Here is a 27,639-nt window from a genome sequence, read left to right on the forward strand (position 1 = left end):
AAATAACTCCATAAATTAGTTAAAAGTTTCAAGTATCTACCTTTAAGGAAGAAGATCTCTCCTCGAATCTTAGCAACTGCATCAAAACTAGTGTTACAGCGATCCACAGAACTTAAGACAAAGAAAGACATTTCAAAATATATGAATTTTCTCGTCATTAACATGCATTGAACATTTTAACAAACTTGTTTTGGTTAAAAAAATACAACAACCAAGAAACATGACTTTGAATATTTAAAGGAATATTTTATAGTTGAAAATTCTGTCCTTATTTACTTGCCCTCAAGTTGTTCCAAACCTGTATGAGTTTCTTTCTTCTGTTGAAAAGAAGATATTTTGACAAATGCTTGTAATCAAACAGTTACTGGTAGCCATTTTCTTCCATTTTATGGAAAAAAAATACTTTGGAAGTCTATAGCTACCAGCATCTGTTTTTCCAATATCCTTCAAAAGGATGACAGAATTTTCATTTTTGGGTGAACTATCACTTTAAACATCTTTTGCCTTAAAAGCCAGCATGAAACAGTTTTCAGAATTTACTTCGTTACTATATTACTTATGTTACACCACATGACTCTTGTTCATGTATTTCCTCAGTCTTAGTACTTGTAGGGCAAAAATCAGAGTCAGTCTGCAGATTTTAGGCAGTCGGAGTTGATGGATTTCAAATATCAAACATATTTTAGCCCATATTAGAACACATAATGTATTTGTCATGTGCCTCTTATCAACGAGGCTCATGTTTCTGCGTTTCACACTAGTTTTCACACTACTTGAAATTCTGGAAGTGTGTGATCCTCGGTCATTTAGTATATAAGTAGCGAATTAAGTTCTCTTTTGCGTCTTATCCTGCTTGATAGCGTGTTCATATAGTCTACTGTAAGGCTATAGCCAAAGGGATGCCAGGAAAAAATTGATTTGGGTAAAAATGGATCAAATCCATTTACCCATGATCTACTGTAAACAAAAATAATCTACAAAATTCAGAATGTAAGAATTAGCCTTATATAAAATTAATTATTCAATACATTAATTTTAATTACATTAAATAAATAACATCACAAATAGAATTTACTGGTATTTATATTTATAAATTTTTGAGGCTAATTTAGGATAAATATACATAAGTGATTATCAACTATGATCGATTTATCTGTTTGGAAGAAAATTAATGTTTCATGTTTCCTTATATAAGGTCCTGTAGTGTTCATTTACTATCAAAGAATACTTGCTCTAAAATATATTAATAATGCACTTACACTTTTTTTGTCATCCTCCAGGGTTAGTGGTGTTATGAGCTCCTTACAGTCTGGCAGAGATGCCTGACTCAAACTAAACGGGCCCAAAAGAGCAGTCAAGACCACCGCAGTAGACATTGTAGAACTTCAGGAGATGATTTCAGATTATTATGGTGTGTGGATCAAGTACCTTAAATAGTCCTGGTACTATTTTAGAACTCTTTTTTTTTTTTTTTCCTGAAGTGATGCAACAGGTTCTGTAAATTCTAGTTAATTGAAATTAATTCAGTGGGCAAAACTCTGGACTTTGGGCAACTGGCAAACACCCCTGTCAGAATGACCATGAGTCTTTAGAAATGAGGACAATCCCCAAAAAATACTGAACATGCAACATAATTTTTATTAATATTTAAAGCATGTAACAGGCGCGCACACACACATACAATGATGAATAACAAATATTCTTTATTCAATTTCACTTTCACATGTTGTTTTTCTTGTCATGGTGGTTCTTAGGAATTTTACTTGCATAAAAATATTGCATGCATGCATGCATTATTGATCTGATTTGTCCAAACTTGGCTTCTGGTCAGATGAGCTGTGCTTGACCACATCACAGTGTTCTGCAATAACAGAAGAAGATTGTTTTTGCAATTACTTGAGTGCCAATTAATTCTGATTTCTTTTTGATTTGGGGGTTAAATTATGACATGGACATGTTCTTGGCAGATTTACCTGTAACTTCTGTATCTGAAATCATATTTTATACAAATGTGATATTGAATCTCACAAGAGCAGGAGCTGTTTTCTCAAAATCACTGTTTTCAATGAAAACTACAAGAACTTGAAACCTAGACTGACCTGTTACTCCATCATAGGAGTACTGGGTTTCTCTTTTGAATCCAAGACACTCAGCTTGCTTCCAGTAGGTGTCCATATCAGACTGCGTTGGATTGCTCACTCTCTCTGCGGGAGCAAAGATGAGAAAAAATGAATGTCTCGGAATACAACATTTTAACATGATGTAATCTATGGATTTTGTGACTTACTGAAAAAGTACAGAGTCTTTATGGTCTCATTTTTGAATTGGCTGATGAAGCTTATGGTGGTACAGTCAGGACAGGAAGGCAAGAACTGGCCCTCTGATATTGTATCATTCTCTGTGGATCAAGCACCAGCATTACATTCATTAGTGCTCAGAACCCATGAGTTTTACCTGAAATAAGCTTTTGTTAACTTACCATTGGCATAAAAAGTATTTCCTTTAAAAATGGTGTTGATGGTGCTAAATTCACACTTTCCTTTTCTGAGAGGGAGAGAGATACCAGATTCAGAATGCTGGCCATCATAATGAAGAAATTAATTCAGATTAGCAAAACATGTTATAAAAAGGACAGTCTTACAGCATGTTCCCTTGATTGAGGGTTGAAGTGTTTGCAAGAGTGCTTGGGCCAAACTCTACCCATGAGCTGTTCACAGTCTTCAGGATATCTGTAAATAAGTGGTGATCAGCTATGCCTTCAAGGAAGATCCATTTACCCATGATCTATTTGGAAGAGAAAAGAAGTTGTGAAATTGAAGCTCCTTATATAATCTCCAGTAGCATTAATTTACTGTAAAAGAATGCTTGCTCTAAAATATATTAATAATGCACTTACACTTTTTTTGTCATCCTCCAGGGTTAGTGGTGTTATGAGCTCCTTACAGTCTGGCAGAGATGCCTGACTCAAACTAAACAGGCCCAAAAGAGCAGTCAAGACCACCGAAGTAGACATTGTATAAAAGAGGATTTCAGATTATTATGCTGCATCACCTGGAGAACAAGTACTTTATATAGAACAGCTTATCTCACATCAGCTGGATGTTCTGAAATGATGCAACAGTTTGCTTTTTTGTGATGCCAGTGCCAGTAAACTGAAACAAATTAAACGAGTAAAACTGTGGACTTTAGGGATCAGGTAATTCCTGAGGTGACACAATATGCAGTAACTGTGAAATGAAATAATGTTCTTATTTTTCTTTTTATTGGTTCAGTCTTTAGGTACATGTTTAAAAAAAGAAAATAGAGAAAATTGATAAAGAAAAATGTTATTTATAAAATATATTAATAATAATAGTATCCATAAAATATATTAAATCAAATTTACAGTGCATTTTTATTTGATTACAATAGAGTTTGTTCTGTAAATGACACTTTACTGATCTTTACAGATCCTTCCATCCACCCGGTAGTATGTTATTTGAAAAAAGCAAATAAAACTATGAATAAATCACATTATTTTATGAGATTTGCTCTCTGCTTCTTCATAATCAAAATACTGTATGAATATATCATTACACATCTAAATTCTAGCACAATATTATTTGAAGTCTCCATAATCTTTAGTGAGCTGACAGACTCTGAACTGTAAATCATTAACATCAGTTCATTTGTTGATGTTTGTTTTGTACTACATGAGGTTTGATATGAAAGATGGCATTAAAAGGAGTTTTAGCAACTAAAACAGGAATTAACAGAGATAGAAAGTCAGTTGTTTGGTAAAACTGCATGTAACAACACTATAAAGTTTTTTAATCTCAGAATTTAATCTCAGTATAATGGTTGTTATAAATCTTCTTACCAACTATTTTAGTCACTTCCTTTGGTCAGAGACTGAAAGTCAAGGAAACGTTATTTTGGGGTATGACTGTGTAAATTTGGATGTGGAAAATATTAAAGTGATGGATAACAAGTCCCTGCGAAGAGGTTTATCTCTTTCGGTTTTTCCTTTGTGAATGATCTGGTCGATTATTCTGTGCCCTTTCTGCTCAGGAAGCTACTGCTGACCATAATGAGAGATCAAAGAGATGTCGCCTGAGCTGTAAGAGGACGGCTGAGGGCAGTTCAACCAATCAGTGGCCAGAAGCCGAGGGTATGCTTCTTCAGGGGCGGAGCCTGGGTGAGTAAATTTCCAGTAGGAATTGCCTTTGAAAAGGTAGGTTGAACCTGATTGATATAGAGAATTAAAAAATCAGCAGCACTCTAAAACACTGTCACACGCATATTCACAATGCAGCATAATGTATTTTTAACTAAAGGTCTTGAAGCATCACACCCTTAAAGTCTCCAGTCCTTTCTCTCTCGTCGTCATTCTCCATGATAATTCCATTCACTCCTCCTTCAATGAGCTCTCTCCAGACTTCACTTTCCTCTCCTTTCTTTCCATCTTCTCTCACAGACCCCCACACCACACCCTGCTTTGGGACCCAGTGCAATCCTTGCCACCCTTCTCCTGAGCCCCCGGGAGCCAGAGTAGACAGAGGCTGAGGGAAACCCTCTTGGAGTGACAGATTCTTAAACAGCCAAACCTGGGAACCTGCACATGTATGTTCAATAGAGCGGTGTCAAACTGATGAAAACTTGCACAGAAAAATAGCAAGGGTTTAGAAATCTGTTGTCCGTGTAAAGTCAATTCTGAGAATTGTTTATAAACACATTATAAATGTTAGAAACGCATTGCTGAAACATGTCACAAAGACTGTGAACTATATAGTAATTCATTGTGGAGTTCCACCGAGGATGTTTTGGGCGGGGCTAAATCATGACTCGATGGCGCAATCGAGCCACCGCGCTCTAGTTATTATTAGGTGTTCGACTCAATGTTTGACATCAAAGTACAGTGAGAGACAGAGAGCAGACGCTCCTGACGCTTTCGAATCGCTGCTGCGCTGCTTCAAGTCGAACACACCTAATAACTAGAGCGCAAGCATTAGTGGTTCAAGGCTCAATCGCGAGTTACTGTCATTACCGTTAGTTACTATAGCCTACAGTTTGATAGCGCTAGCTAGCTATGCCTTCGTCACGTAAATGGATAATACCTGGTTGCGATCATTTACAAAACAGCTCGGTCAATATATCGGTCTCCTTATTAAATAAGTGGCTAGAGGAAGCCAGTTGAGAGAGACTGCAGCTTTTCCGCGAGTGGGCGTGGTTTCAGCGCCGCCAAGCAGAGAATACTGCTTATTTATTCAAGATTTAGATACCTTATTTTATTTACTTGGCGGTTTTTTTAGCTTTCAAATTTGGCTGGGTGGTTAATAACAAATTTGTCTGTGGTGTGACAAACTAATATTTGTGTTCTTGTGTTGTCAACATGTATGAAAATACTGCTTGATGTTTTATACTGTAACTGTACTACATTATAGCGTAAATAATATCCACCACTAAATATGAATAGCATCCAATGCCATTTTCACTAAGTGAAAATAGCATCTTACTACTGTTTACACTTTGTAATTTGCTACTATTTACCCACTATTACTTTTGGCACTTAGCTTACACTGGGGCCAAGTAAAATAAATCTCTTTAAATTACATAAATTAACTTTCAAAAGTGTGGTGCACAATTGTTTGTTATGTGACTGTGCTGGGAAACTGATCACTGATAAAGATGATGGCATGATCAGTGTGTCTTTCCAGAACCGCTCGCAGTGGAGGAAGTGAAGAAGGAAGAGCCGACCAAAGTCTCTGTACAGGAACAGCCCTGACTGACACCAGACCATCTCTGCTCACCCTCCACATGTTCTGCCCTGAAAAATGCATGAAGAAAGGTAAGAGAGACATGAAAATTAGGAGAAAAAAAAAAATGCACATATGGTGACATTGGCTGGATGGATAAAGAGTATTACAATAACAAGATGACAACACTAAAAGTGGAGGAAGTGTTAATATACTAAATAACTCCATAAAGTGTTAATATATCAAATAACTCCATAAATTAGTTAAAAAATTATATTAAAATTAGAGCCAGTCTGCAGATTTTGGGCAGTCAGAGTTGATGGATTTCAAACATACTTTAGCCTATATTAGAACACAATGTATTTGTCATGTGCCTATTACCAACAAGGCTCATGCACACTAGTTTTCACAATAAAGTCTGGTAGTGTGTGATCCTCGGTCATTTAGTATATAATGTCCAGTTTTTATCCAGTTATTCCTATAAAATCTGTCTAGATTTGTATGTGTTTTCCAGTATTTGTCACAATAAAGAACATGCATTAGTATATAAACTTGATTTTAATTTTGATGCTGAATTCAAAAGCTCGATCCTTTCTTACCTGTCCAAATGGCTGTGAGCGTGTCTGTACATGTGTGTGAGTCTGTGTACTCCTCCATGTCGGTGACGCAATTGAGCCTCCGTCACAAGAAGAGGTCTGTCAGTTGAAACATGGTTTCCCCTCTTACCTGAATTCACAAACAGACACACATGCAGAAAAGATACTTTGAGTAAATTGCCAAACAGAGATTCCAAACAAGGCGTTTAATGACAGTTACCATAAAGGGCTGTGATGTGTTGAAGGTCATGATGTCCCAGGCTGAAGTGTAGTGGGTCTCCTAGGGGCCCTGGCAGTATGGACGCATTACAGATTGTCGTGTGTATGAATGGGTCAGTCCGAGGGCATGACCAAGGTCGTGCACCAGCACAGTGAACAGATCTGTGCCCTGCATTGCTGTGTATAAATGTGCACACGTTGAATTTGGTTATTATCAATACTGGATATATGTATCAGCTGATATTGAATATTTAACCCTATTAGACTAAAGGTCTTACTGCATCATATTATATACGCAAACTTCTAAGTTGTTACAATGTAATAACTTTTACATTGTTACAATATTGCAAGATGAAGTTAGTGGACTGAAGCAACTTGGGTTTATTTGACTATCCATACATCATTTTTTAAAAATCATATTAAAATTGTATCAAATATGATACACCAGGCTTCTGAGAAATGTCTCATTCATCTTTCTATTGCATTGCATTATGTTTTTCCCCAAAAAATAAGATCTTTGATCATAAAACTAAGCATTTAAATCTTACTAAAACATATTATTGGAAGGTACTGTTGGATTACAAATTTATAAAATGATAAATCTAGGTTCCAATGTAATAGTATATAAACTGAAACACTGCGTTTTACATTTTGAGGTAAAGATGATGACATTCTAAGAAGATCAAGTCAGGCAGCCCAGGTGTCTGAGACATTAATCTTTTCTCTTTATGCACTTCCTGATCCATTGGGCAGGGTCCTAAGTTACAGGCGAATGCTCAAGGCACAGCTGTGCCTTTGTATCTATGATAATGTGAAGGTATGGGCAATACTGTCAGGCTGATTGGATTGGCACCAATGCAGATGAGGTCAGGGCTGGGGAAATTCTGATTCCTGTACTGCATTTGCATGCTTTGTTTAGATTGTCTCCACCTCTATGTACCCATCCCCCTTGAAAGGTATAAACTCTTCTGTGCTGAGCCATAGTCAGACTTGGATGACTGCAGCGACGTACAGCGAGTTCTCAATAAAGAGTAACTTCTGCTTGAAAGATATCCCAACGTCTCCTGGTCTCTGCTTCGACGAGGAAAAAGTTTCCTACAGTACAGAGTGAGAACTGATATGCATTTTATGTAAGTAGTTTGCTCTAAAGATCTCATTGATTTACATTACAAGCTATCCGAATTTCATCTTACTTTTTGGCTATAAAAATATAAGCAGCTGCCTCAAGTAGCATATTTTTGTTCAGTTTGGGCCTCTGAATTAGTACAAGCTCCATATTTTCCTTATGTATAGAATATGATACTCAACAAAAAGTGTTTGTTTGTTTTTTTGCTCTTTTTAAAGTTTTTTTTTAAAAATATGTTTTGTCTAATGCTTTAATAAACTTTAATAAACCAGTAAAAAATTATTAATCAAATGTCAGGCTAGGTTAATTGTGCTTATCTTCCTCCTATTTTACAATAAGATTAAGTAAGTGTTAGATGATGGGAAAGCTAATCTTTAAAAACAAACAAAAAAAAATATTTAATAACTGTAATCTTTAGCAAATCCCAAATTGAATATGTCTTTAATATTGTACATTTATAAATTTGTAAAACTCAAATTCACTTGTAGCAAAAAACTGTTTTTATTTTTGGCCTTAGCATGAAAATTATTGGGCTGTACTCTCCTGTTGGGTTTTACTTTGGCTTTGTGTATTCCTTACCTTTGATTAATTTGCGGAATTACCTGGTTGTCTGAAGGCCCATTCCTCCTCCGCATCCAAGTGAACTCCACCTGCCCTGTCTGGATCTGACAGAAAGAAGGCATGACCAACAGATCCACCTGCTCCATCAAAGGGGTACCCGTCTCCATGGGAACCGCGCAAGAAATCTATCTGGAGATCCGCCCCCTCTGGTCCTCGCACCTATTTGAAATAGTTCACGCATAGTCTGTGAATTTACATGAACTCAAATGTATTCAAAAACACTGGCTTTTAAAAAGCAAGCAGAACCTCATGGAATTCAAGTAACGTTGGATCGGCCCACACTCTGAGTGCATAGTACACAAGGGAGCGAATCATTTCACGGGACAGTTTAGCAGATGTGGGGTAAGAACGCAGCCTGCAGAAAAAAAAGAGAATAAGATACATTTGCTGAGGTGTTTCTTAATCTTTTTATTTGCTGTGATACTGTGTACAAACCATTAAGTATGTGAAAGCAGGATGGAAAATCAGGAAGAAAAACACAACTGGTAAAATAATCAGGCTAACATCCAGTTGATATTTCTTCTTGTCCAGGTAGAAGCTGCTCTTTTGAAACTTCTTTTAAAAACATTTAACAATCTTACCAACCCCAAACCTTTGAATGGTACTTTAACACTATATATATATATATATTTTTATTATTATTATTATTATGTATATAAAAATTATGTAAATATATATTATGTTTTATTGGAAACAAACAATCAAGCATATAAAAATGGAGATGCCGGGGATTGAACCCGGGGCCTCATACATGCAAAGCATGCGCTCTACCACTGAGCTACATCCCCATGTGCTCGTCAATAGAAACAAAAGCAGTATATCAGTCACATCTACACATTATGGCACAACATAAGAGTCAAAAGCTCATAAACAAATGTAATGTTGTCTAGCGGCTATCTATGGCTGCGTACAGCTTAACAAAGCATTTCGAGCCGCTGTGGACCCTAAACCCACGAATCCAACACACTTCCGCATAAACCGACAACATTTCACTTGCGGAAGTTCCTCCTTCGTAAACCAAAACATTTCCACCTATGTGACACTCATATTGACATTTAGCTACGTGATTATTTGTTTTCGTAGAGACTTGTTTGAAAGCAACAGCTAACAACAATAACTTCACGATTAATGTTCTCTCCTGGACGAGCTATTTTTTGATGTTCAAGACTGCTCTGTCAGCACAAACATGGCTAAAGGGACAGAGTGAGGCAGGATTATGGAGGATATTATCTGTGTCAGCGACTACGACTCTGATTTAGAGGTCATAAACAGTTATAATGAAGAGAAAGAAGACACAGTTCCGTTCATTCGAGCACAATGGCTACCAGTCACACCTGTAAGTTCATCATACTATTTTCAAGAAGTTTTATCAGACTCACAATGTTTTGCTTTTTTTTAGCCGCTTGCACATTTATCAGTTCCTACGCAGAACATGACAACCTTCATGTGGTTTACATATGCAAAAACTATATTTGTTTAAAGTGTACGTAAACTTCCACTTGTTTCCAACCGCACGTGGTTTTTGCGTTTTATACATGGCGCGCGCACAGCTGACTTTACCTCGAGATTTTTTAAGAGATTTAGACATTTATATCGCTTTACAGAGCACAACAACCTTTAAGAACGAAAATAAAAATGTAATATTTTAAATACTTGGTTACATGTTCGTTATTTTATTTTAGATTTCAATTTCAATTATTTTGGCATTAAAGCTGTGTTAATCTATAAATCGACTGATGCACAAAAAATATTACATGTTTACATATTACTATAAAGCCTATTAGCTTTCAATTGTGTTAGAAATCAATACCAACCAGGTACTGGCTACATACGTTTGATTGCGCGGCTCTCTGTAAGAAGCGATTCTGATTGGCCAGTCGCGCTTTAACTGACCGCTCATCCGGGAAACCTGTGTTTCTCAGCTGAGCTCGAAGTCGTACTCTTCATGGTCTGTGCAAGTAAGCTAATACAGTTATTTCAAGTTTTATCAATTTTTAATATGAATGTATGTATTTATTTGCATACAAAGTGGTGTATAGGATACACCTAGGATAATGTACAGCAGTCGGCCATTGTTGCAAAATAAGAAATCCTTCAAGGAGGCTTGGTAACGATTGTTATTATATTTAACTTTGATCTATTGTCTATTTGGTATCCATTACATAATGGCCATCAGTTACCTGCTCTACAGTTATCAATACTGGCATACCTTTATTCATTATTTGTTTGTCTTAGGTCCTCATCGATATCGCTGGCCACAACTTCACCCCTCCAAGGCGAAGATGCTCAAGAAAAGATACATGCTCCTCCTTAGAAGTTATAGATCTGAGTGAAGATGATCCTCCTGGTGATATTGACGTGCAGAAACCTTTGCCGACTTTGCCGTCCGTAGAAAGCAGAGACATGAAAGTGCATGTAACATCAAAAACTTTTGGAAAAGCTCAAGAATTACAATCTCAAACCAGCGTTGGCAAAGATGTGGCTAATTCAGGTTGTTTTGTTGGAAGCAGTGTGCAGTCTGTTGCCTCTAAGTCACTCAGTCAGGAAAACACTCTCACAGGCGTGCTCCAAAGAACAGAAGATTGTTTGCATCAGGACACACATTGTAATTCAAGCTTGCCGTCTGAGCAGCTGAGCTGGGATAAGTCTTTGGAACATTGCACGTCCAAAGATAAAATAAAAAATCTGTTCAAATATGAATCTGAAGTATTAAAGGACTCTATTGCAGATGTATCGCAGAACACTAAAGACACACAGCTTAGTACACCAGCTGTCTACAGCAAAGAAGCAGACCAAGAAGACAATCTTGACTCATTACAGAAATGGGAAGACAGTGTTCTCTCTCCTTACAATCTTGACAGTCCATATTACTGTCCGAGTGAGGTAGATGCTTATATATTCTCTGATTCATCGAACAAGTCTGAAGATAATAATCATCTGTTTACATACAACAGTCAGCAGTCATTTCAAACCTCTGAGCTACCCTCTGGTACTCATACTACATCAGTATCCAATGCACTTTCATTAAAAGAGGATGGTGAAACGATGAATATCAGCAAAAATGAGGACCTACATACTCCGGTTCATCCCAAGCCTTCATCCCTCTCCATAGCTACCTCATCTAGGGCATCGCCCCCCTGGAGCCCTGATCTTTTGTCTAGACGTAGTAAACCCAACAGTCCCACATCCACAGAGATTATTGCCAGTCACACAGCAGCACATTCTCCTGATCCGTCTACGCTGAGCTCACCAAGTAGCCTCCTCATTTCTCAGCCCTCCTCACCAAACTTTCCAGAGAGAATAGCGCAAAAAAGAAATGATTTAGATGCAGGATCTCTAGAAAGCCCTCCCATCAGGCTTTGGGAGACAAGCAGTGATGATGGCAATGAAAATGTGCTGGATAATGTGGAGTCAAATCTTTTTGAAAACAACATAGAAAATAGACAACATATTTGTCTGACTCAGTACAAAAAATTTAATTGGTGCACGAGTGGAACGGTTCCACACATGGTAAGATGCTTCGATATGCACATTGACTTTTAAATAGATTGATTTAAAGCGATACCCCATAATGCTCTCATCATTGACTTATGCAGTTCCAGATGTATATGACATTTTGTTCTTCAGATGAACAGAAACAGGTTTTTTCGAAAAAGAATCCCTGTGAAACTCAAGCGAAAGCACAGAGGACTGTCACATGCATACATCAGTTCTTACACAAACCTATTGTTTCACTTCAAAAGGCATTGATTTGTCAACTGGGGTAGTATAGATTATCATGGTGTTCACTTTGTATGGTTTTTGCAGTGTTAACTTTGGGGGTCTCATATGGACTCACAGATATTTTATGATTTTTCTAAAAATCTTCATGTTCATCTGAAGGTAAAAGAGTCATATACATCTGGAATGGCATGAGGGTGAGTAAATGAATTAAATTTTTTGGGTGGCGTATCTGTTTAATAGACAGAATATTGATAATGTGGTTGTCTCATAATTTTAACATGAATGATACAATCTTTTGTGTTTACTTCAGCCCTTAGGACCAAAATTGCAGCAAGACACACCCTTGAGTCTCACCCTGAACATGTCATGCCAACATTTGTGAATAACCTGCAATATCCATAGTGAAATAGATTTCAGTCAGTCATTTTCTGTTTTTAACAGGATGACGATGAGGAAGATGAACACTATGGTCCCGCTGAGCCTGTATGCCGTCAGAGCCTTAGCTTGGTCTACAGCACCATTGAGGAGAATTATCCAGAAGGCACTCTTCAGCTGCTCTTTGACTTCATTCAGCCTCAGTATTACCCACCGGTGGATATTACGAAACATCTGCTCAGGGGGATTCTCTTAAACCCACAAAGCCCTGATGTTTTTGTCATAGAGGCCTATAACCTATTGATGAAGACTCAGAGGTGAGTGTAACACAGCTGTAGCTACTTGGTTCAAAACAGTTATGGGAGTATAAACAATTTAAGTTTTCATGAAAAAGTCAAGTGTAAATCAGAAATGTAGCCTGGTAAGTTGTCCATGTGCTCTGAAACATGAAATATCTACCCGCTTCACAAAAAAAAAGTCAACGTGTAGAACTTAGTATTCATGATAAATATTTATTAGTTTGTTTTGTATGTTAAGATACCACCCTGTGGATGCTTCGACAGTGCCATGGGATTGGGAACTGATGAAGTCAGTTATGGAGGAACAGGTAGATACATTTGGAACTTTAAGTAATTTTAAGTCATATTAAAAATATTATGAAGTAATGCTTTTATTTTTTTCAACATTCCACGCTTCATTATTCCTGTCTTAAGGATGACACTAGGATGTTGCGGACGGAGGTCCAGTATCTGCTCCTGCAATACGTGTTGCAGGTTTTAGAAGATGATTTTCATTTTAAACTCAGGAGTCAGTGTCTTCATCACTCTGTTGCAAAGAAGATGCTTTCACGTGGCAATGAAACAATTGGGCAAGTCAAGTAAGTTGCAATCACTATTGCTGTAGCTTTTTTTATTTAAGCCCAAAATTTGCAATTGGTTTTTAATTTGGCACAATATTATTTATCTAATAATTATTTCATTTAATATATGTAATTATTATTGTGATTCTTGTTCTTAGGGATATAATAAGTTGGTTGATGAATGCTGCAACGGAGTCAGTGAACCACTCAAAAGATGTGGAATATCCAAAGAAAGAGGACAACTATCTTAAGTAAATTAAGTGATATGAGTATTTTTTATTTTTTTTATTTTTTATCATTATACACTACCATTCAAAAGTTTGGAGTCGGTAAGATTTTCTTTAAAGAAACTAATACTGTTATTTAGCAAGAATGCATTAACATTTTCAATGTAAAAAATATCAAAATAATGCAGCCTTGATGAGCTTGAAAAAATCTTACAGACCCCAAACACTGAACGGTAGTATAACATAACATTTCTAACAGTAATATATTTTTGCTGTGCAACAACAGTCTGAAAAAACCCCAGTTTGGATTGTTCTTTCTCTTTTTGCTTAATATAGACATTTACTTTGTTACAGGATTGTATTATCTCTTCAGAGGATGTTAACATTGGCCCTGGAGGTGGACAAGGATCCCACTTACAATTCTGAAAAAATTTCAAAGGAACTCTTCAGTTGTCTTAAAACAATGGATTCTTGCAGGCAGATAAGGTAAAAAAAAAAAGAGAACCAGTATAATCAGTGCTTGCATTGTTTTACATATTGCAATCATTAGATCTTTACTGAATGTTCTCTAAATGAAGAGGATTTGCTGCTGTTTGTATTGTAACTGCATATATGTACATTTCTAATTATGATTTTGTTTTCCTCGTTGTGTGTGCTAGACTTTTATTGTTGAGGACTCTGGATAGCAAGCTGCTGAGATGTGAGCTGTTGAAGCGGTTGCTAGATGAGACTTGTTCTCAGCCCTTGTCTCTAAACTTGCTGTTACACTACCTCAAGACCCTGACCCCAGAGCCCTCTGTAAAATATCATTGCACTTTTTTATTACAAATTAACATTTTGCATTCTTATTCTACATAACAGCAGAACTCGTATGCTTTTCCTTCAGGATGGAGAAGAGAAGTGGAGAAAATGGGATGAACTGCTTCAGCTTCTGTGGATGCTGATGCTCAGTTATGAAGAAGTTGTGACAGGTAGGAAACTATGGCTAACACAGCTTTTTCAGACTTAACATAATAAGAGATAACAAAGAAGACAAGTAATCAAATAAGGTTAACATTGTAGTTTTTAATTGACCTTACTTACAACCTTTGTTCCCCAGGTCATCTATGCCGCCCCATCACAAAGCGTTTTGATAAAAGAGATGCTCCGATCTGGACACAGGAAAATCGGGTGAAATGCTCAGCAGTGCAAGAGGCAACAGGCGCCTTTCTGTCACGTGCAGTGGACGACATCGGCCATGCTCTTCCTGTGGAAATGCAGGATTTACTATCCCAACTTCAAGAACACATAATTGACATGCCCAGTGTTACTTAAAGTCATTAAACCTTTTATAATAGCTTTGTTTTGACAGTTGTTTTAATAAATGCATTTTTTATACAATTTGTGTGTTTGTTTACTACGCAAATGAATCTAGAGAAGTTATTAGTATTAATAGTAGTAGTAGGAGTATTATGCTCTCCTCATGGAAATCCAGGATTTACTATCTCATCAACAGGAGCACATAACTTACATAACATCCAGTGTTACTTTAAGTCATTAAACATTTAGTATGTATGTATATGTATACCTATGTAAATTAATCTTACAGTAAGATCATAGTGTAACAAAAACAGAATCCCAGACACTGCTCTAGCATGCAAATGATGTTTTAATACGTTTCAGTCATGCAACCTTCACTGGGAATTGCTTTTAAGCATTGCATTAAAACATGAAACGCAAACTATATCAGTGTTTGGGATTTTTATTAGACCGTGTTCTTGAATTTATTCCTGTGCATCTGCTTCTAAAATTTTCAAGGAGTTGTGTGCCATTTCATTTATATTTAGTAATAAAATAATGAAAGCTTTATGTGGTTTTGCATACAGAAAAGGATAGTTTGCCCAAATTCTGGGTACCCAAATAATCATTAATCCATTAACAGTAAAAAAATAGGATTTTATTTATTTACTTATTTATTGTTATTAAATTAATAGCAAAATAATAACTCAAAGCTGCATCACAACCTAGTTGTACCAGAACAGTAATTTCCTGCACATTCAGTACAAATGATCTCTTACATAAAAACAAATATAACATTTTATAAAAAGGAAAAATCACATGCTACATCAGTTTGGTTAAGAACATGTTGTTTCCAAAACTTATTAGACTATATTAGGATAAGAGTGACTGTCTCAAATCCTAAAGAGCTGCATACCTAGACACTATTTCTGAGCACCACTGTGCGTTCTGTATAGTCGGCTCAGCAGGGCTTGAGACACGAACAGCATGATATGGGCACATGGACCCTTGTTTTGGAGAGCAGCACAACAGCTGCACAAAAACCCTCCGCCATGATGCTGTGCTGCTTCCCGTAGCTGCACAGCCGACACGAACGAATGAATTAACGCCCAAGCGAGACACACAGCTGACTTCAGGAGTTGTTATGCTATTGAGGGTAATTCTTAAACATTATTTATAAAGTTTTGTTGCAGATTGGAGTCCCCGTTTGGGTTTGTTTCCAAGTTAGCTATAGCTACACTAGTTAGCCTCTCTTTGTTCATATGCAGAGAATATTATATAAAATTGTTATTTTTTTAAAACATGTGCACAGTGTTTCCTAAATATCAATGTATTTAACCCGTAACACGTGTTAATTAAGATATAAATCTTTTAGCAGGCTGCACCTTCAGCAGCCTGTGGCTAATGCTGATAGCAATTTAGCAATTCAGGTTAGCTGTGAGAAAATATTAAAGTAAACCGATGCATTGGATGATTATTACATTTTTAAAAGTGCATGACTAGCATGCTATTTCATGTTATGTCACTGTGGAGGCCGCGTTTTATAATATCGATGAGTTTAATTGGGTCATTAGCATAGCACAGAGCTAGTTTATTAGCTTGCGCGCTGTGTTGCATTTCTACTTTCTGCCTCATTTGACATGCGCAATGTCGAATAAATATGAAGATTAAACATTATTAGACTTGTTTCTATTCTAATAAGCTTTGAAGTGTGTGTGTTTTGGTCTTGTAAGGAGCTAGCAGTTATCAAGTTACGTTTGTTTTGACTGTTCCAGGAAGCGAGGTCATTTAGCTGCCTGCTTATTTTTTACTTTTATGTTAATTAACGTACTTTGTTTATAAATTAACACATTTGTGAAACTATTTTTACATTTTAGACTTTTACATGGTTATGTATCAGAGTTCTCTCCAAAATATCTGCAAAAACATTGATTATAAATGTCAGCATATTAGAGTGATTCTATAGTACTGTAGATTTATAGTTCTTTTTTCAACTTTAAGGGATAATTTATTCAGAAATCGCTATGAAAATAGCCTTGATGCTGACATGGCGTTAAAAAGTGACTAAATAAATAAATTAAACTTTAAGGGGAAATTTGCTTGCAAGACAGCAGCAACAATCATAACACACAATATCCCTCAGATGCTATATATAAGCCTAGTATTCGCATATGCACATTATACATATTATATCTCTCAGAAAATAAACAGGTGTAAATGGTGTCCTTGTTTGGATTGTAAACCGGTTAAATCATGTCATGCAAACGTTTTTGTCTTGTTCTATAAATCTGATTATGTATTTGTCCTCCACAGTGGTCTAGGGATGCCCAAAGAGAAATATGACCCGCTGGATTCCAGGCGGATGTACACTATCATGTCCAGCGAGGAGGCAAACAGTGGGAAAAAATCCATCTGGGATGGGCTTGAAATAACTGGTATGTTTCAAAGTAAACCCTCTGATAGAGATTTCACCTTGACATCACAGCTGCAATGAAAGTGAAACATATTAAAGAAAGAAAGAGATTTTTATTAATATTTGTTTATTTCTCAGGTAATGTTCGGAGTCTCAGCTCGGGTCTTTGGTCGCTCACGCACCTCACTGCTCTGCACCTCAGTGACAACTCCCTGTCACGCATCCCACCTGAAATTGCCAAGCTGCACAACCTTGTGTTCTTGGACCTGTCGTCCAATAAGATCAGGAGCCTGCCAGCAGAGCTTGGCAACATGGTGTCTCTCAGGTGAGCTACTTGGAGCAAAAGCTGCGTTATTCTTTCCATGGATCATTTCTTCCATTTAATGTGATTGCGATACAGGAGGGAAAAAGGTCCTTAACCTTCTCATGAGTGCACTTGATGAAACTAGATCACTCCCAACAGGGTTTCCACATTCATGGAAATGTCAGGGAATTTTAAAGTTGTGATTTCCAGGCCTTATCGCAATGTTACAAACGACAATACATTTTTTAATAACCATTATTGGCCAGAAATGGCTTTTTTAAATTTAATCTTCATAGAAGGATTTGTTCACATTTTTTAAATAGTTTAATTTAATAACATTAGGCACAGTTTTAATGACATTAATTTTGAGCAGATGTATTTGTGATTTTTATTTATTTATTTTTAGCTCATTTTCTAACATATTTATTTGTTTTTTTCCTTCTATTATTGTATCTTGCTGTATTCTATTATAGTTTTGAAATTGTACAGCACATTGATACTGTGGTTTTTAAAGTGTTTTTAAAAATATATTTGGATTTTATTTGAACTAAATTAGTTCATATGAACAGCATGCATTAATTGAAGCTAATTTCAACAATTTTCTAATGCATTTTAAAGTCAAAAGTGTTGTGTTGGATGTAAAATGTACAAAATATAAATAATTCTATTTGTAATAACTAACATTAGTAAAGATTAATGCTGTAAAAAAGTGTGAATTGTTCCAAAAAGTTCCTATTTAGTCATCACAAATCAGATGAAAGATTTGATCGAGAAGGTTTTTTTTTTCTAAGCATTAAGCACACAGCTGATTGGTGTATTGTTAGTTAACATTTGTTTCATGGTTTCCAACAGGGAACTGCTTTTAAATAACAACCAGTTGCGGGTTCTGCCATTCGAATTGGGGAAATTGTTTCAGTTACAGACACTGGGGTTAAAAGGTGAGTGGTCAGTGTTCTGGTGGTTGAGATCCTCAATGTGTAGAGAATGTTTCCTACTGATTTGGGTGTCTCTACAGGCAATCCACTTACTCAAGAAATTGTGAGCGTCTACCAGGAGCCTGATGGTACCCGGAGACTGCTAAGCTACCTTTTGGACAATCTTAACGGTGCTATCAAGCGCAGTAGGTTTCAAAGGCAAATTAACTGTTTAGGATCTGTCCATGTCTCTTTTTTTTCTGTAATGTCATGGACTGTTGTCCAAGGTTAATAATATTCACTGTTAGTGCTGAGCGTTTTATCAAATATTCATAGTATGTTGTTAAAGATTTTTTTGGTGACTTAATGCAAAATGTCACAAGGACTGTGTCTTTTGACTATTCAAATGATTAAACTGAAATACACATGCTTTGCCTTCTCAGTCCAAACAGAGCCACCTCCGTCCAGGTCCTGGATTGTGATGCAGGAGCCTGAAAGAACAAGACCAACAGGTATTTGTTCTTTGACAAATAGTGGAATATAATTCAAAATCTAGGTACACTTTGCCTGATCCTTCTTTCTCCTCTTTGTTCACAAGCCCTGTTAACTGTAATGTGCTACAACGTGCTGTGTGATAAGTATGCCACACGTCAGCTTTACGGCTACTGCCCATCCTGGGCCCTTAACTGGAGCTACAGGAAAAAGTCCATTATGCAGGAGATACTCAGCTGCAATGCAGATATTATCAGCTTACAGGTAAAAAGAACTTATGTAAGCCTAAATGTTGTAGTAAAAGTTTTTTTACAGCAAAATGTGCAGTAACCAATTATAGCAACATCTCAAAACAGCCAAAAATGCTTGTCAGTCTTTAAAGTGCTTTAAAACGTATCATAACTATAATACGTTTAATGAAATTTTTTATATTTATGTATTTTAAAATACTTATGTTTGCTTCACATAATAAGCCACTGATAACCTTTTGGTGTTTTAGAGTATGCCTGTTCTAACAGATGAAGTGCTCTTCTTGTGTTGTGTTCCTTTAAAGGTCACTTTTTTTAGTTCAGTGATGCACAACAGGTAGCTCTGAATAGTCAATGCATGTAATCCCCTACAGCACAGTTTGAGTCACTTAGTCTGCTGTGTCATGCACAGGAAGTGGAGACAGAGCAGTATTACAACTACTTCCTTGTGGAGCTGAGTAAACAGGGATATGATGGAATCTTCAGCCCAAAATCCCGGGCCAGAACCATGTCTGAATCAGACAGGAAACACGTAGATGGATGTGCAATATTCTACAGGACTGAAAAGTGAGCGAAGTAACACTCAAGGGTTGCGAAGTGTGGTGTCAGACTCTGTCTGGGAGGTTTATTTCAGTGTTGTTTTGAATGAACACTTGGAACCGGATAATTTATTTATTTTTTGCTGTTAGGTTCAGCATGGTGCAAAAACACACAGTAGAGTTTAACCAACTGGCTATGGCTAATTCAGAGGGCTCAGAGCCCATGTTGAATCGGGTCATGACCAAGGACAACATTGGGGTGACTATGTTGCTGGAGCTAAAGGAGGAGTTAATGGAGTTGTCATGTGAGTATCTGCACAATTCAAATTTGTTTTCCTATTGTGACGTTATTTTTATGACAACTAAGCACCTTCCTGCCCTGAGTGTCTTTATCGTAAAACATTGCTATTAATTTGTACTGAAATATTGTAATACAATAATTTACATTAGTGTTTTGGGCCAGTATGATGGTATGTATAATTAATAAAATAATTACTTGAATAAATTAACTTTTATTCAGCAAGGACACATAAATTGATAAAAAGTTAAATGAAAGATTTTTTACTTTGATTCAAAAAGAATCCGCTTTCCAAATTTCTGAATTTACATAAGAATTGTAAAATTTAACAATATTACTATTTTGGTAAAATAAATGCAGTCTTGGAATGCATTTCAAAAACATAGTACAGTATTTATTCAGTGAAGTTTACCATATTGCAATGTAAATCTAAAGTCTTCACGGACAATGTGAATGGCAAAATATAAAAAATTGAAGTGTTTCTGCATTACAGTAGTGTAAATGTAATGCTACAAGACAAAAATGACAGAGTATTTCACACCAATTCCAAACAGCTGTGTAATTTATTGTAATAAACCTTTTTAGTATATTTCTGTACCCTAAATGAAGGCTATATTATGCTCATCCTGTCAGATTTTAGGTCTTTAATGTATGTTATTTGTCTTAGTTTTAATGTCTTTTATAAAATATTCTTTTCTATTTTTCTACAGCAGGCAAGTCAGTCCATGCTATGGAGAAACAGCTCCTACTGGTGGCTAATGCTCACATGCACTGGGACCCAGAATATTCTGACGTGAAGCTGGTACAGACCATGATGTTCCTGTCAGAGGTGAAGAATATCATAGACAAAGCCTCCCGCAGTTTGAAGCTCTCCTCTGTGTCTGGAGAAACCAACAGCATCCCTTTGGTGCTTTGTGCCGACCTCAACTCACTTCCTGACTCGGGTAAGCCTTCTTAAAAGTCGCAGATATATGACATGTCTTGTTTTCTATTTCGTGTTGATAGAAGAGTTTTTGACCCTTGAAGCAGATGATTGTTGTGAGATACTGTTGTGAGTTTAACAGGAAGAACTACTTTCTTGCTCATTGTGACATGCTTTTGGTTACCTCGGCAATGTGGAAAGAATGGATGAAATCATGGAATCCTGTCGTAAAAATTGAGTTTACAGTATAATACCGAATGTTACAGAATTGTGCAAATTTTGAATGAATAAATGAAAAGTGGAGCTGTAGAGTTAATCAAATTTAAATGAATACATTGTTGAAGATTTATGAATTCAGTTGCTTAGGCATACAGAACTAATACATATTTTTGTTAAAATTAATAAATTGTTCAATTAAGTTTTCTGCTTGAAATTAATTGGACACATTTTGATTACTAAACTTTAATTGAATCATTAAAACAGAAGCCAGAAAATGTCAAATGAAAAGAACAAAAAAAAAAAACAGGTTTCATGGGCCCTATTCAGCAGAAAATTAGTTTTAGAGCTCTATAGAAGATCAAGCACAAAACAAAATAAGGCCAATGATGTTTAAGAAAGTAAATCAGGTTGTTTTTTGATTTTATGTTGTGTTATAATAGTGCTGTCTAGTGTTATAATAGTGCTGATTAATTGCATCCAAAATAAGTTTTTGTTTACATAATGTGTGTGTACTGTCTATTTATGTATATATAAAAACACACACATTCAGTATTTAGTTAAAATATTTACATGTATATACTTATATTCATATAATTTATATTCTAAATATTTAATATAAACAAAATTTTTCTTAAATATATACATGCATGTATATAGACGGTACACACACAGATATTATGTTAACAAAAACTTTTATTTTGCATGCAATTAATTGTGATTAATCGTTTGACAGCACTAGTTTTTAATAGTATTGTCGCAACTGCAGTAGATGCAGGTATGTGGGCCAGACATGTGTAAGGAGTTTCAAATCTGATCTTAGGTGTAGTGGAGTACCTGAGCACAGGTGGGGTGGACTGTACGCACAAAGACTTCAAGGAGCTGCGCTACAGTGACAGCCTGACCAACTTCAACTGCAACGGCAAAAACGGCGCATCAAACGGGAGGATCACACATGGTTTCAAGCTGAAGAGTGCCTACGAGAACGTGCTTATGCCTTACACCAATTACACTTTTGACTTCAGAGTAAGTACATTGAGCTCAAAGTGACAGCCATTGTTTAGAGTTTAATACTTTGATGCCAAGACAATTTTTGCAATACATTTTTAAAAAGATTATTTCTACATTATCAATGGTACCTATTTTTGTTCCTCAATTGCTAGGTCCAGTATTGCACTTATATAGTTATGACAGAAAAATTAATTGACATTGCAAACATGTCACATTGTGGTTTTTCTTGTTCTGCTGTGTACCATAACAGATGAACAGCAGAAAGAATGAAAACAGCTCTTGTTGTGTGATTCAATGATGTATGCTCACAAGTCACAACTCCCTTTTTTTAAACCCAATTTAGGGTGTCATTGACTACATCTTCTACTCCAGACCACAACTGAACATACTGGGCGTCCTCGGGCCTTTGGACACAAGCTGGCTCCTTGAGAACAATATCTGTGGTTGCCCACACCCTCACATCCCCTCAGATCACTTCTCCCTGTTTGCACAACTAGAGTTGGTCCTGCCTTATCCTCCCCTTCTCAATGGAGTCCACTTAGCTGGACACAGGTAGTGAGCCCTTCTGGCCACTGGTGGCGCTGCAGAGTCACAGTTCTTATACGTTTTCTGAAAAACGACAAAACCTCTAAGCAATTTATATAGATATAGGGTTTTTTTCTTTCTACAATCTTTATTTTTTAGGGTCCAACATGTTCCTGTTTGCCCGGGAGTTTTTTCTATTTGTTAAGCTGTAGATCTTTTTTTATTTTTGTTGAATCATTCTCTCCCATAGACTAAAATATTATCTTTTTTTTTTTTAATTGTTGGGCATAGCTTGTGTGCATGAAATGTGTCCAAACTTTAAGAAGAGGATAACTCACTTGGTCACACATTCAAAGGAATTGCAGACTGTTTTAATTCCTTTTATGGTCAGACCTTAATACTTAAAAACCAACCGTTGCAATTCTGATCTTGGAAATAAGCATTAACTTGTCATCCTTTATGAATTCAGCCTCAATTTAAACATGCTCTTTGAAGTAATTTTTTCCACTTGGACTTGCAGATGAATTTAATTTCATATACACTTACATAATCCACCTTTGGATGAGTGACCAATGTGTTTTACAGACCAAATTCATGTAAAATCAGTCCCCAACCGGGAAGCAGAGTGGAACCCCTAGAGCTTAACTACTTGTGTGGTGCTGGAACTCGCTTTACATCGGTGCTTCATCTCCTGATGTTTTTATTCTCCCATCAATGGTGCAATATTTGGAACGTTCTAAGCGAGGGCACGGTTACACAATGTTTTTAACAAGCTTAGACAACATAAAAAGCACTTATTTGTCTTTCTCTCTCTTCCCTTTTGGTGGGATTTGGAAAAGTGTGAGCTTAATCGTTCTAAATGTAAACCAAATTATTTTAGATGTCTCGATTCAGCGGCACTGCTTTTTGCACACTATTGTTTTAACCCGTTCTATGGAGGCAGGCTCTCTTTGTTTCTTTGTACGACAGGCTATGTGAATAATTTAAACTGCGCTTGATCTCACTGTGGTTATAAACAGGAGGTTTTTATTAGAAAGGGAGGTTTTATATAAGACTAACCAGGGAGTCTTTTAACCAGCGATTTCTCACTTATTGGGACGAAAAGGATTTCCCGTACCTTTTCATCCTCTCATTACACACATACACACATCCTGGAAAGATCTGTAGCACTGTTAAGGCTAGTAATGTTCTGACCTAGCCGCAACCACCTTCTATATTGTATCAGAGAGGTTCTCCCAGGTCTTTGTACAAAATTGAATCAAATATATATAAACGGACAGATTTCGGCTTGACCTGATTGTATATGAGCCACATGCAAGAATACTTTTTAAAGAAAAAAAGTTTTTCTTTTTGTACTAAGAATAAATTATGATCCAAATTCAGAAAATTAAAAAGATTGTATTGTAAGCTACATTTTTATCAGAATTAATCAACTTACCAGCTTGTAAAAAAGACAAAGAGGTTGTTCCTGGTTCTCGCTGCCATACTTTTGCACTCATCGCTCATTTTGCACTCTTTTTTACTTTAGTAATTTATTTTCTTTTGTAAATCTCAGAGTACATGCATTTCTTGTCCATGCAATCATCTCAAGCTCACTGTCGTATACATAAAGGGAGGGGAATCGCGAAGCTCCGTAACATTCCATCTTTCTGTGAAGTCAAGTCAGTAACACTCCTGCCATTCCTATATATCGTGCAAATGTGTTTCTGTTTTGCTAACTCTTCGGTGTGCAACTCCTTGGTGGATGTTCAGTAGTTTCCTTTTAGTTTGCATTATGCTATCAGTATATCTTTGTTTCTAAGATCGAAGAATCTTAAGAAATCAGGTTTTAAGAACGTTTTGATCTTTAGTTAACTAGTGTTCATCATTTTTGCAACAACACCAAATATTTTAAAGTCCAGACTGTATAATCCGGTATACTTTAATTGTCATATTCATATTATATGGCCATAATCTTTCCTGTGTAGTGCCAGTTTGATGTGTTCTTCTAAAGCCAATTGCAAGAGTTAGATTTTCCTCATCTGGTATTTCCGTGTGGGATTTTAATTTTTGAAACTATCTCCATAACCCTTAGTTCGGAGCGTTTGGACCAAATTATCATCTCTAAGACTTGTAAATGATGTATGGCAGTGCTCTATTTGTAGTTGGGTGTTTAGCACTTCATGTATTTTGGTTCACTAAACTGATGACATCACACGTTCAACATGTCACAAATCGGTTTCTTTCAACTATGCAGCAGTATCGCTTTTACGTCTTGCTATGTTTTAGCAGTATGAACCAGAGCAGTCTTTTGTTAGTTGGGGCCTCTTCACAATATTCTTCAGCGTTTTTTGTCTTAAGTGACCATGAATTGTTTATAGTATTATAGTAGAAATGAGATTAGTTTTTTTGTAAAGTGTGAATAAAATGTATTGCATATTTCCTTTCTACAAAACCAGTGAATTGTTGTGTGTGTGTGTGTGTGTATATAATGAATTCTCCTACATCATTGGTGTCTAATTTTGTTTAATGATCTGTTTCACAATTCTTAACATTGATTATTGGTCCTAAACATATTTGCTACTCTGACTGAATGGTAGAAGGATGCGAAGTTGGTGCCCACAGATCGATAATGTTAAATCTGTAGAGCGTCCTGCTTGTTAGTAGACTAGGTTTTGTGAAGTCGTGATGGAGAGCTGTTTGACACCAGGTGTTGTCGGAGATGGTGTCTTGCTTAAATTAAACTGTATGGTATAAAGTATATGACTTGATATCTGTGCATTTCAATCAGTGATAAGATTGCTGCTTAAAGTGCTAGAAAGTAAGACTGGTAATGGAAACAAAATTGTTTTCGGATTCATCCTTGCCAGACAAAAACATAAAAAAAAAAACAATTCTTAAACCTAATAAGAAACTGGAATTAATGGATCAAGTCTTTCTTTACTGTCCTTCCATCTTTTATTTCTCATTACCTCTTGCTTGCTTTCTGCTTTACCCTTTATTATAACAAACTTTTCCAGCCTTGGTTTTTTTAATACTGAAAATCTGGACCTGGATTAGCTGGACCTTTTTGATTTTTAGAGGCCAATGACCATTTGTAGTTTCTCTGTGACTAACACTGTATATACCGTCATGAGCCATCGTGTAGTACATGGGATCAACTCTTGTTTACCATTCAAAATAAAGCCAGCAGATACACATCCATAATTAAAAAAAAAACTAGTTTTTGCGATATTCAATGAATGTTTAATAAAATCCAAAAAAGGCAGCTCTTAAAAAAATCTCTGGAAAAGGATGGTAAACAACTATTTTCTGTCTGTTCTCTGTATTCTTAGTTCTATAGATCTGTACATAGAGGTTCCTTTACACTAATGTATTTTCCTATCTATGGTTGATAAATTCTTTCTGCTTCATGACCAGTTGTCATTTCTTTTAATCTGTCAGGCCACTTTCATTCAGTTAAAGCTTTAATAGTTTTTTTCACTTTCACAAGTAGCTTATTGTTTTCTTCTCCTTATGATGCTTAATGAGATATTATCCACAAGGTGGTGCCATGTGAACAAAGACCACAGCAGGCCACAACCACACATCTGAGAACAGATGAACAACACAGCTGAGAACACAAAATAGACCTTAGGCTTTAACAACTAAATGGTTCTAAGCAACACTTGAATGTAATCAATGATGTTCGTATGATTTTACTTTTGATTTTTTTTTATTTATTTTTTTTACTGTTCTTAGAGATTTAATGATTATTTTAATTAATTTGTGCTAAATAATAAAGTTAGACTGTAGCAGACTAAACCAAATTTTAAATATATCACCCCTCCCAAAAACATATATTTAAAAAAAAAATTTATTTAAACATTAATTGAACATTTATTAGCATAGACAAAACATGGAATTCTTCTGAAAATCTAGGCCTCTGAAATGATAGCATATGAGAATATTAAAGGAGTACCTGTTATGTAAAAGTACAGTGTTAGGTTAACTTTATTCGTCTCTCATGGGAGAAATTTGGCTTGGACAAAGGGTATGCTGCACAAATACACACACACACACACACACGTTATATATATATATATATATAACACTTTTCAAACACATAACATAAAAGACATTAAACATATATAAAAATTACTCCGTGGCTTACAATTTAACCAGGTGAACTTATGCAGACAACACTGCCACCCTGTGTGTGTGTGTATGTATGTGTCTTTCAGAGTGTGAATGTATTATTTCAGAGGCCATACACACACACACACACACACATATATATACAGTGCCCTCTATAAGTATAGGAACAGTAAAGACAAAATTGCTCTGTTGGCTGTGGAGTCAAGACATTTACAAATATGATTAAAAGATGAATATGAGACAAAACTACAGAATGTCACATTTTATTATTGGGTGATTCAACACATACTGTACATGTTTGACCAAATAAAAAGAGCAGCACTTTTAGAGTTCATACCACTCATTGATGTGAGCATAAGTATTGGGACAGTTGAACATAAGGCAGATATAAAAGATTAAAAGCTATTATTTAGTTTCAGATCCCTTGCACACAATCACAGCAGTGAGTCTGTGACCCATAGACATCACCAGACTCTTGGTCTCATCCTTTGAAATACTTTTCCCAGCCTTTAATGCAGCCAATTCCAATTGTTGCTTGTTTTGGGGAGTTTCTGCCTTTACTCTCCTCTTCAGCTGGTGAAATTCATGTTCAATCAGATTTAAATCTGGAGATTGACTTGGGCAATCTAAGACTTTACATTTCTTTGCCCTTATAAATTCCTTGACTGAACTGGCAGGGTGTTTTGGGTCATTGTCCTGATGCAATATGAAGCAATTCCCAATGAATCTGGTGGCATTTTCTTGAATATAGGTAGGCAAGATGGTTTTGTACCCTTCCAAATTCATTCTGCTACTGTCATCATACATCAAGCCATCAGTAAATTTGAGAGGGCCTGTTCCAGAGACAGCCATGCATGCCCATGCCACAACCTCCACCATGCT

General features: G+C 36.2%; 3 protein-coding genes and 1 pseudogene across 6 annotated transcripts; 2 read left to right on the top strand and 2 right to left on the bottom strand.

The window, feature by feature from the left end:
• Positions 1–1,620: 1,620 nt before the first annotated feature.
• LOC306853626 (saxitoxin and tetrodotoxin-binding protein 2-like) lies at positions 1,621–3,040 on the bottom strand. The gene is made up of 6 exons (XM_079391171.1): positions 2,897–3,040; positions 2,642–2,784; positions 2,480–2,544; positions 2,288–2,398; positions 2,100–2,204; positions 1,621–1,861 (listed from the first exon to the last, which is right to left on the bottom strand). Exons 1-6 carry the CDS (start codon positions 3,011–3,013, stop codon positions 1,794–1,796), a joined length of 609 nt encoding a protein of 202 aa, XP_079247297.1. The 5' UTR covers positions 3,014–3,040; the 3' UTR covers positions 1,621–1,793.
• An 858-nt stretch (positions 3,041–3,898) lies between these two features.
• On the bottom strand, positions 3,899–9,087 carry LOC306853322 (matrix metalloproteinase-17-like; annotated as a pseudogene). Its single transcript has 8 exons — positions 9,080–9,087; positions 8,544–8,652; positions 8,279–8,456; positions 6,552–6,727; positions 6,335–6,461; positions 5,660–5,883; positions 4,334–4,594; positions 3,899–4,224 (listed from the first exon to the last, which is right to left on the bottom strand). The product of its transcript is annotated as a matrix metalloproteinase-17-like (transcript).
• A 121-nt stretch (positions 9,088–9,208) lies between these two features.
• LOC306853627 (SUMO-interacting motif-containing protein 1-like) lies at positions 9,209–14,860 on the top strand. 2 transcript variants are annotated; one of them, XM_079391172.1, is made up of 10 exons: positions 9,209–9,633; positions 10,533–11,807; positions 12,462–12,712; positions 12,933–13,002; positions 13,109–13,272; positions 13,413–13,505; positions 13,836–13,967; positions 14,141–14,279; positions 14,368–14,452; positions 14,581–14,860. In XM_079391172.1, exons 1-10 carry the CDS (start codon positions 9,514–9,516, stop codon positions 14,793–14,795), a joined length of 2,544 nt encoding a protein of 847 aa, XP_079247298.1. In that variant the 5' UTR covers positions 9,209–9,513; the 3' UTR covers positions 14,796–14,860. The 2 variants fall into 2 exon arrangements, with proteins under 2 accessions (XP_079247298.1, XP_079247299.1); XM_079391173.1 differs by lacking the exon at positions 9,209–9,633 and adding an exon at positions 10,222–10,404 and having other exon boundaries at positions 14,581–14,859.
• An 877-nt stretch (positions 14,861–15,737) lies between these two features.
• LOC306853537 (CCR4-NOT transcription complex subunit 6-like) lies at positions 15,738–26,035 on the top strand. Of its 2 annotated transcripts, none has more exons than XM_079391030.1 (12): positions 15,738–15,915; positions 17,073–17,194; positions 17,311–17,497; positions 18,329–18,414; positions 18,492–18,596; positions 18,834–18,902; positions 18,989–19,146; positions 19,543–19,697; positions 19,820–19,974; positions 20,678–20,911; positions 21,929–22,131; positions 22,460–26,035. In XM_079391030.1, exons 2-12 carry the CDS (start codon positions 17,083–17,085, stop codon positions 22,670–22,672), a joined length of 1,677 nt encoding a protein of 558 aa, XP_079247156.1. In that variant the 5' UTR covers positions 15,738–15,915; positions 17,073–17,082; the 3' UTR covers positions 22,673–26,035. The 2 variants fall into 2 exon arrangements, with proteins under 2 accessions (XP_079247156.1, XP_079247157.1); XM_079391031.1 differs by having other exon boundaries at positions 15,760–15,915; positions 20,681–20,911.
• The last annotated feature ends 1,604 nt before the right edge of the window (positions 26,036–27,639 follow it).

The sequence above is a fragment of the Barbus barbus genome, assembly GCF_936440315.1.
Source record: "Barbus barbus genome assembly, chromosome: 33".
Lineage (NCBI taxonomy): Eukaryota > Metazoa > Chordata > Actinopteri > Cypriniformes > Cyprinidae > Barbus > Barbus barbus.

Excerpts from the sequence above, each read along its gene's own strand:
- LOC306853626 (XM_079391171.1), bottom strand. The coding sequence starts at position 3,013 with ATGTCTACTTCGGTGGTCTTGACTGCTCTTTTGGGCCTGTTTAGTTTG. Across the intron at positions 2,785-2,896 it reads TGGAGGATGACAAAAAAAGT|ATCATGGGTAAATGGATCTT; the intron begins GTAAGTGCATTA and ends TCTTCCAAATAG. Across the intron at positions 2,205-2,287 it reads AAAGACTCTGTACTTTTTCA|AGAGAGTGAGCAATCCAACG; the intron begins GTAAGTCACAAA and ends TTGCTCCCGCAG.
- LOC306853627 (XM_079391172.1), top strand. The coding sequence starts at position 9,514 with ATGGAGGATATTATCTGTGTCAGCGACTACGACTCTGATTTAGAGGTC. Across the intron at positions 13,003-13,108 it reads AGTCAGTTATGGAGGAACAG|GATGACACTAGGATGTTGCG; the intron begins GTAGATACATTT and ends TCCTGTCTTAAG. Across the intron at positions 13,968-14,140 it reads GATTCTTGCAGGCAGATAAG|ACTTTTATTGTTGAGGACTC; the intron begins GTAAAAAAAAAA and ends TGTGTGTGCTAG.
- LOC306853537 (XM_079391030.1), top strand. The coding sequence starts at position 17,083 with ATGCCCAAAGAGAAATATGACCCGCTGGATTCCAGGCGGATGTACACT. Across the intron at positions 18,597-18,833 it reads TAACGGTGCTATCAAGCGCA|TCCAAACAGAGCCACCTCCG; the intron begins GTAGGTTTCAAA and ends TTGCCTTCTCAG. Across the intron at positions 22,132-22,459 it reads ATTACACTTTTGACTTCAGA|GGTGTCATTGACTACATCTT; the intron begins GTAAGTACATTG and ends AACCCAATTTAG.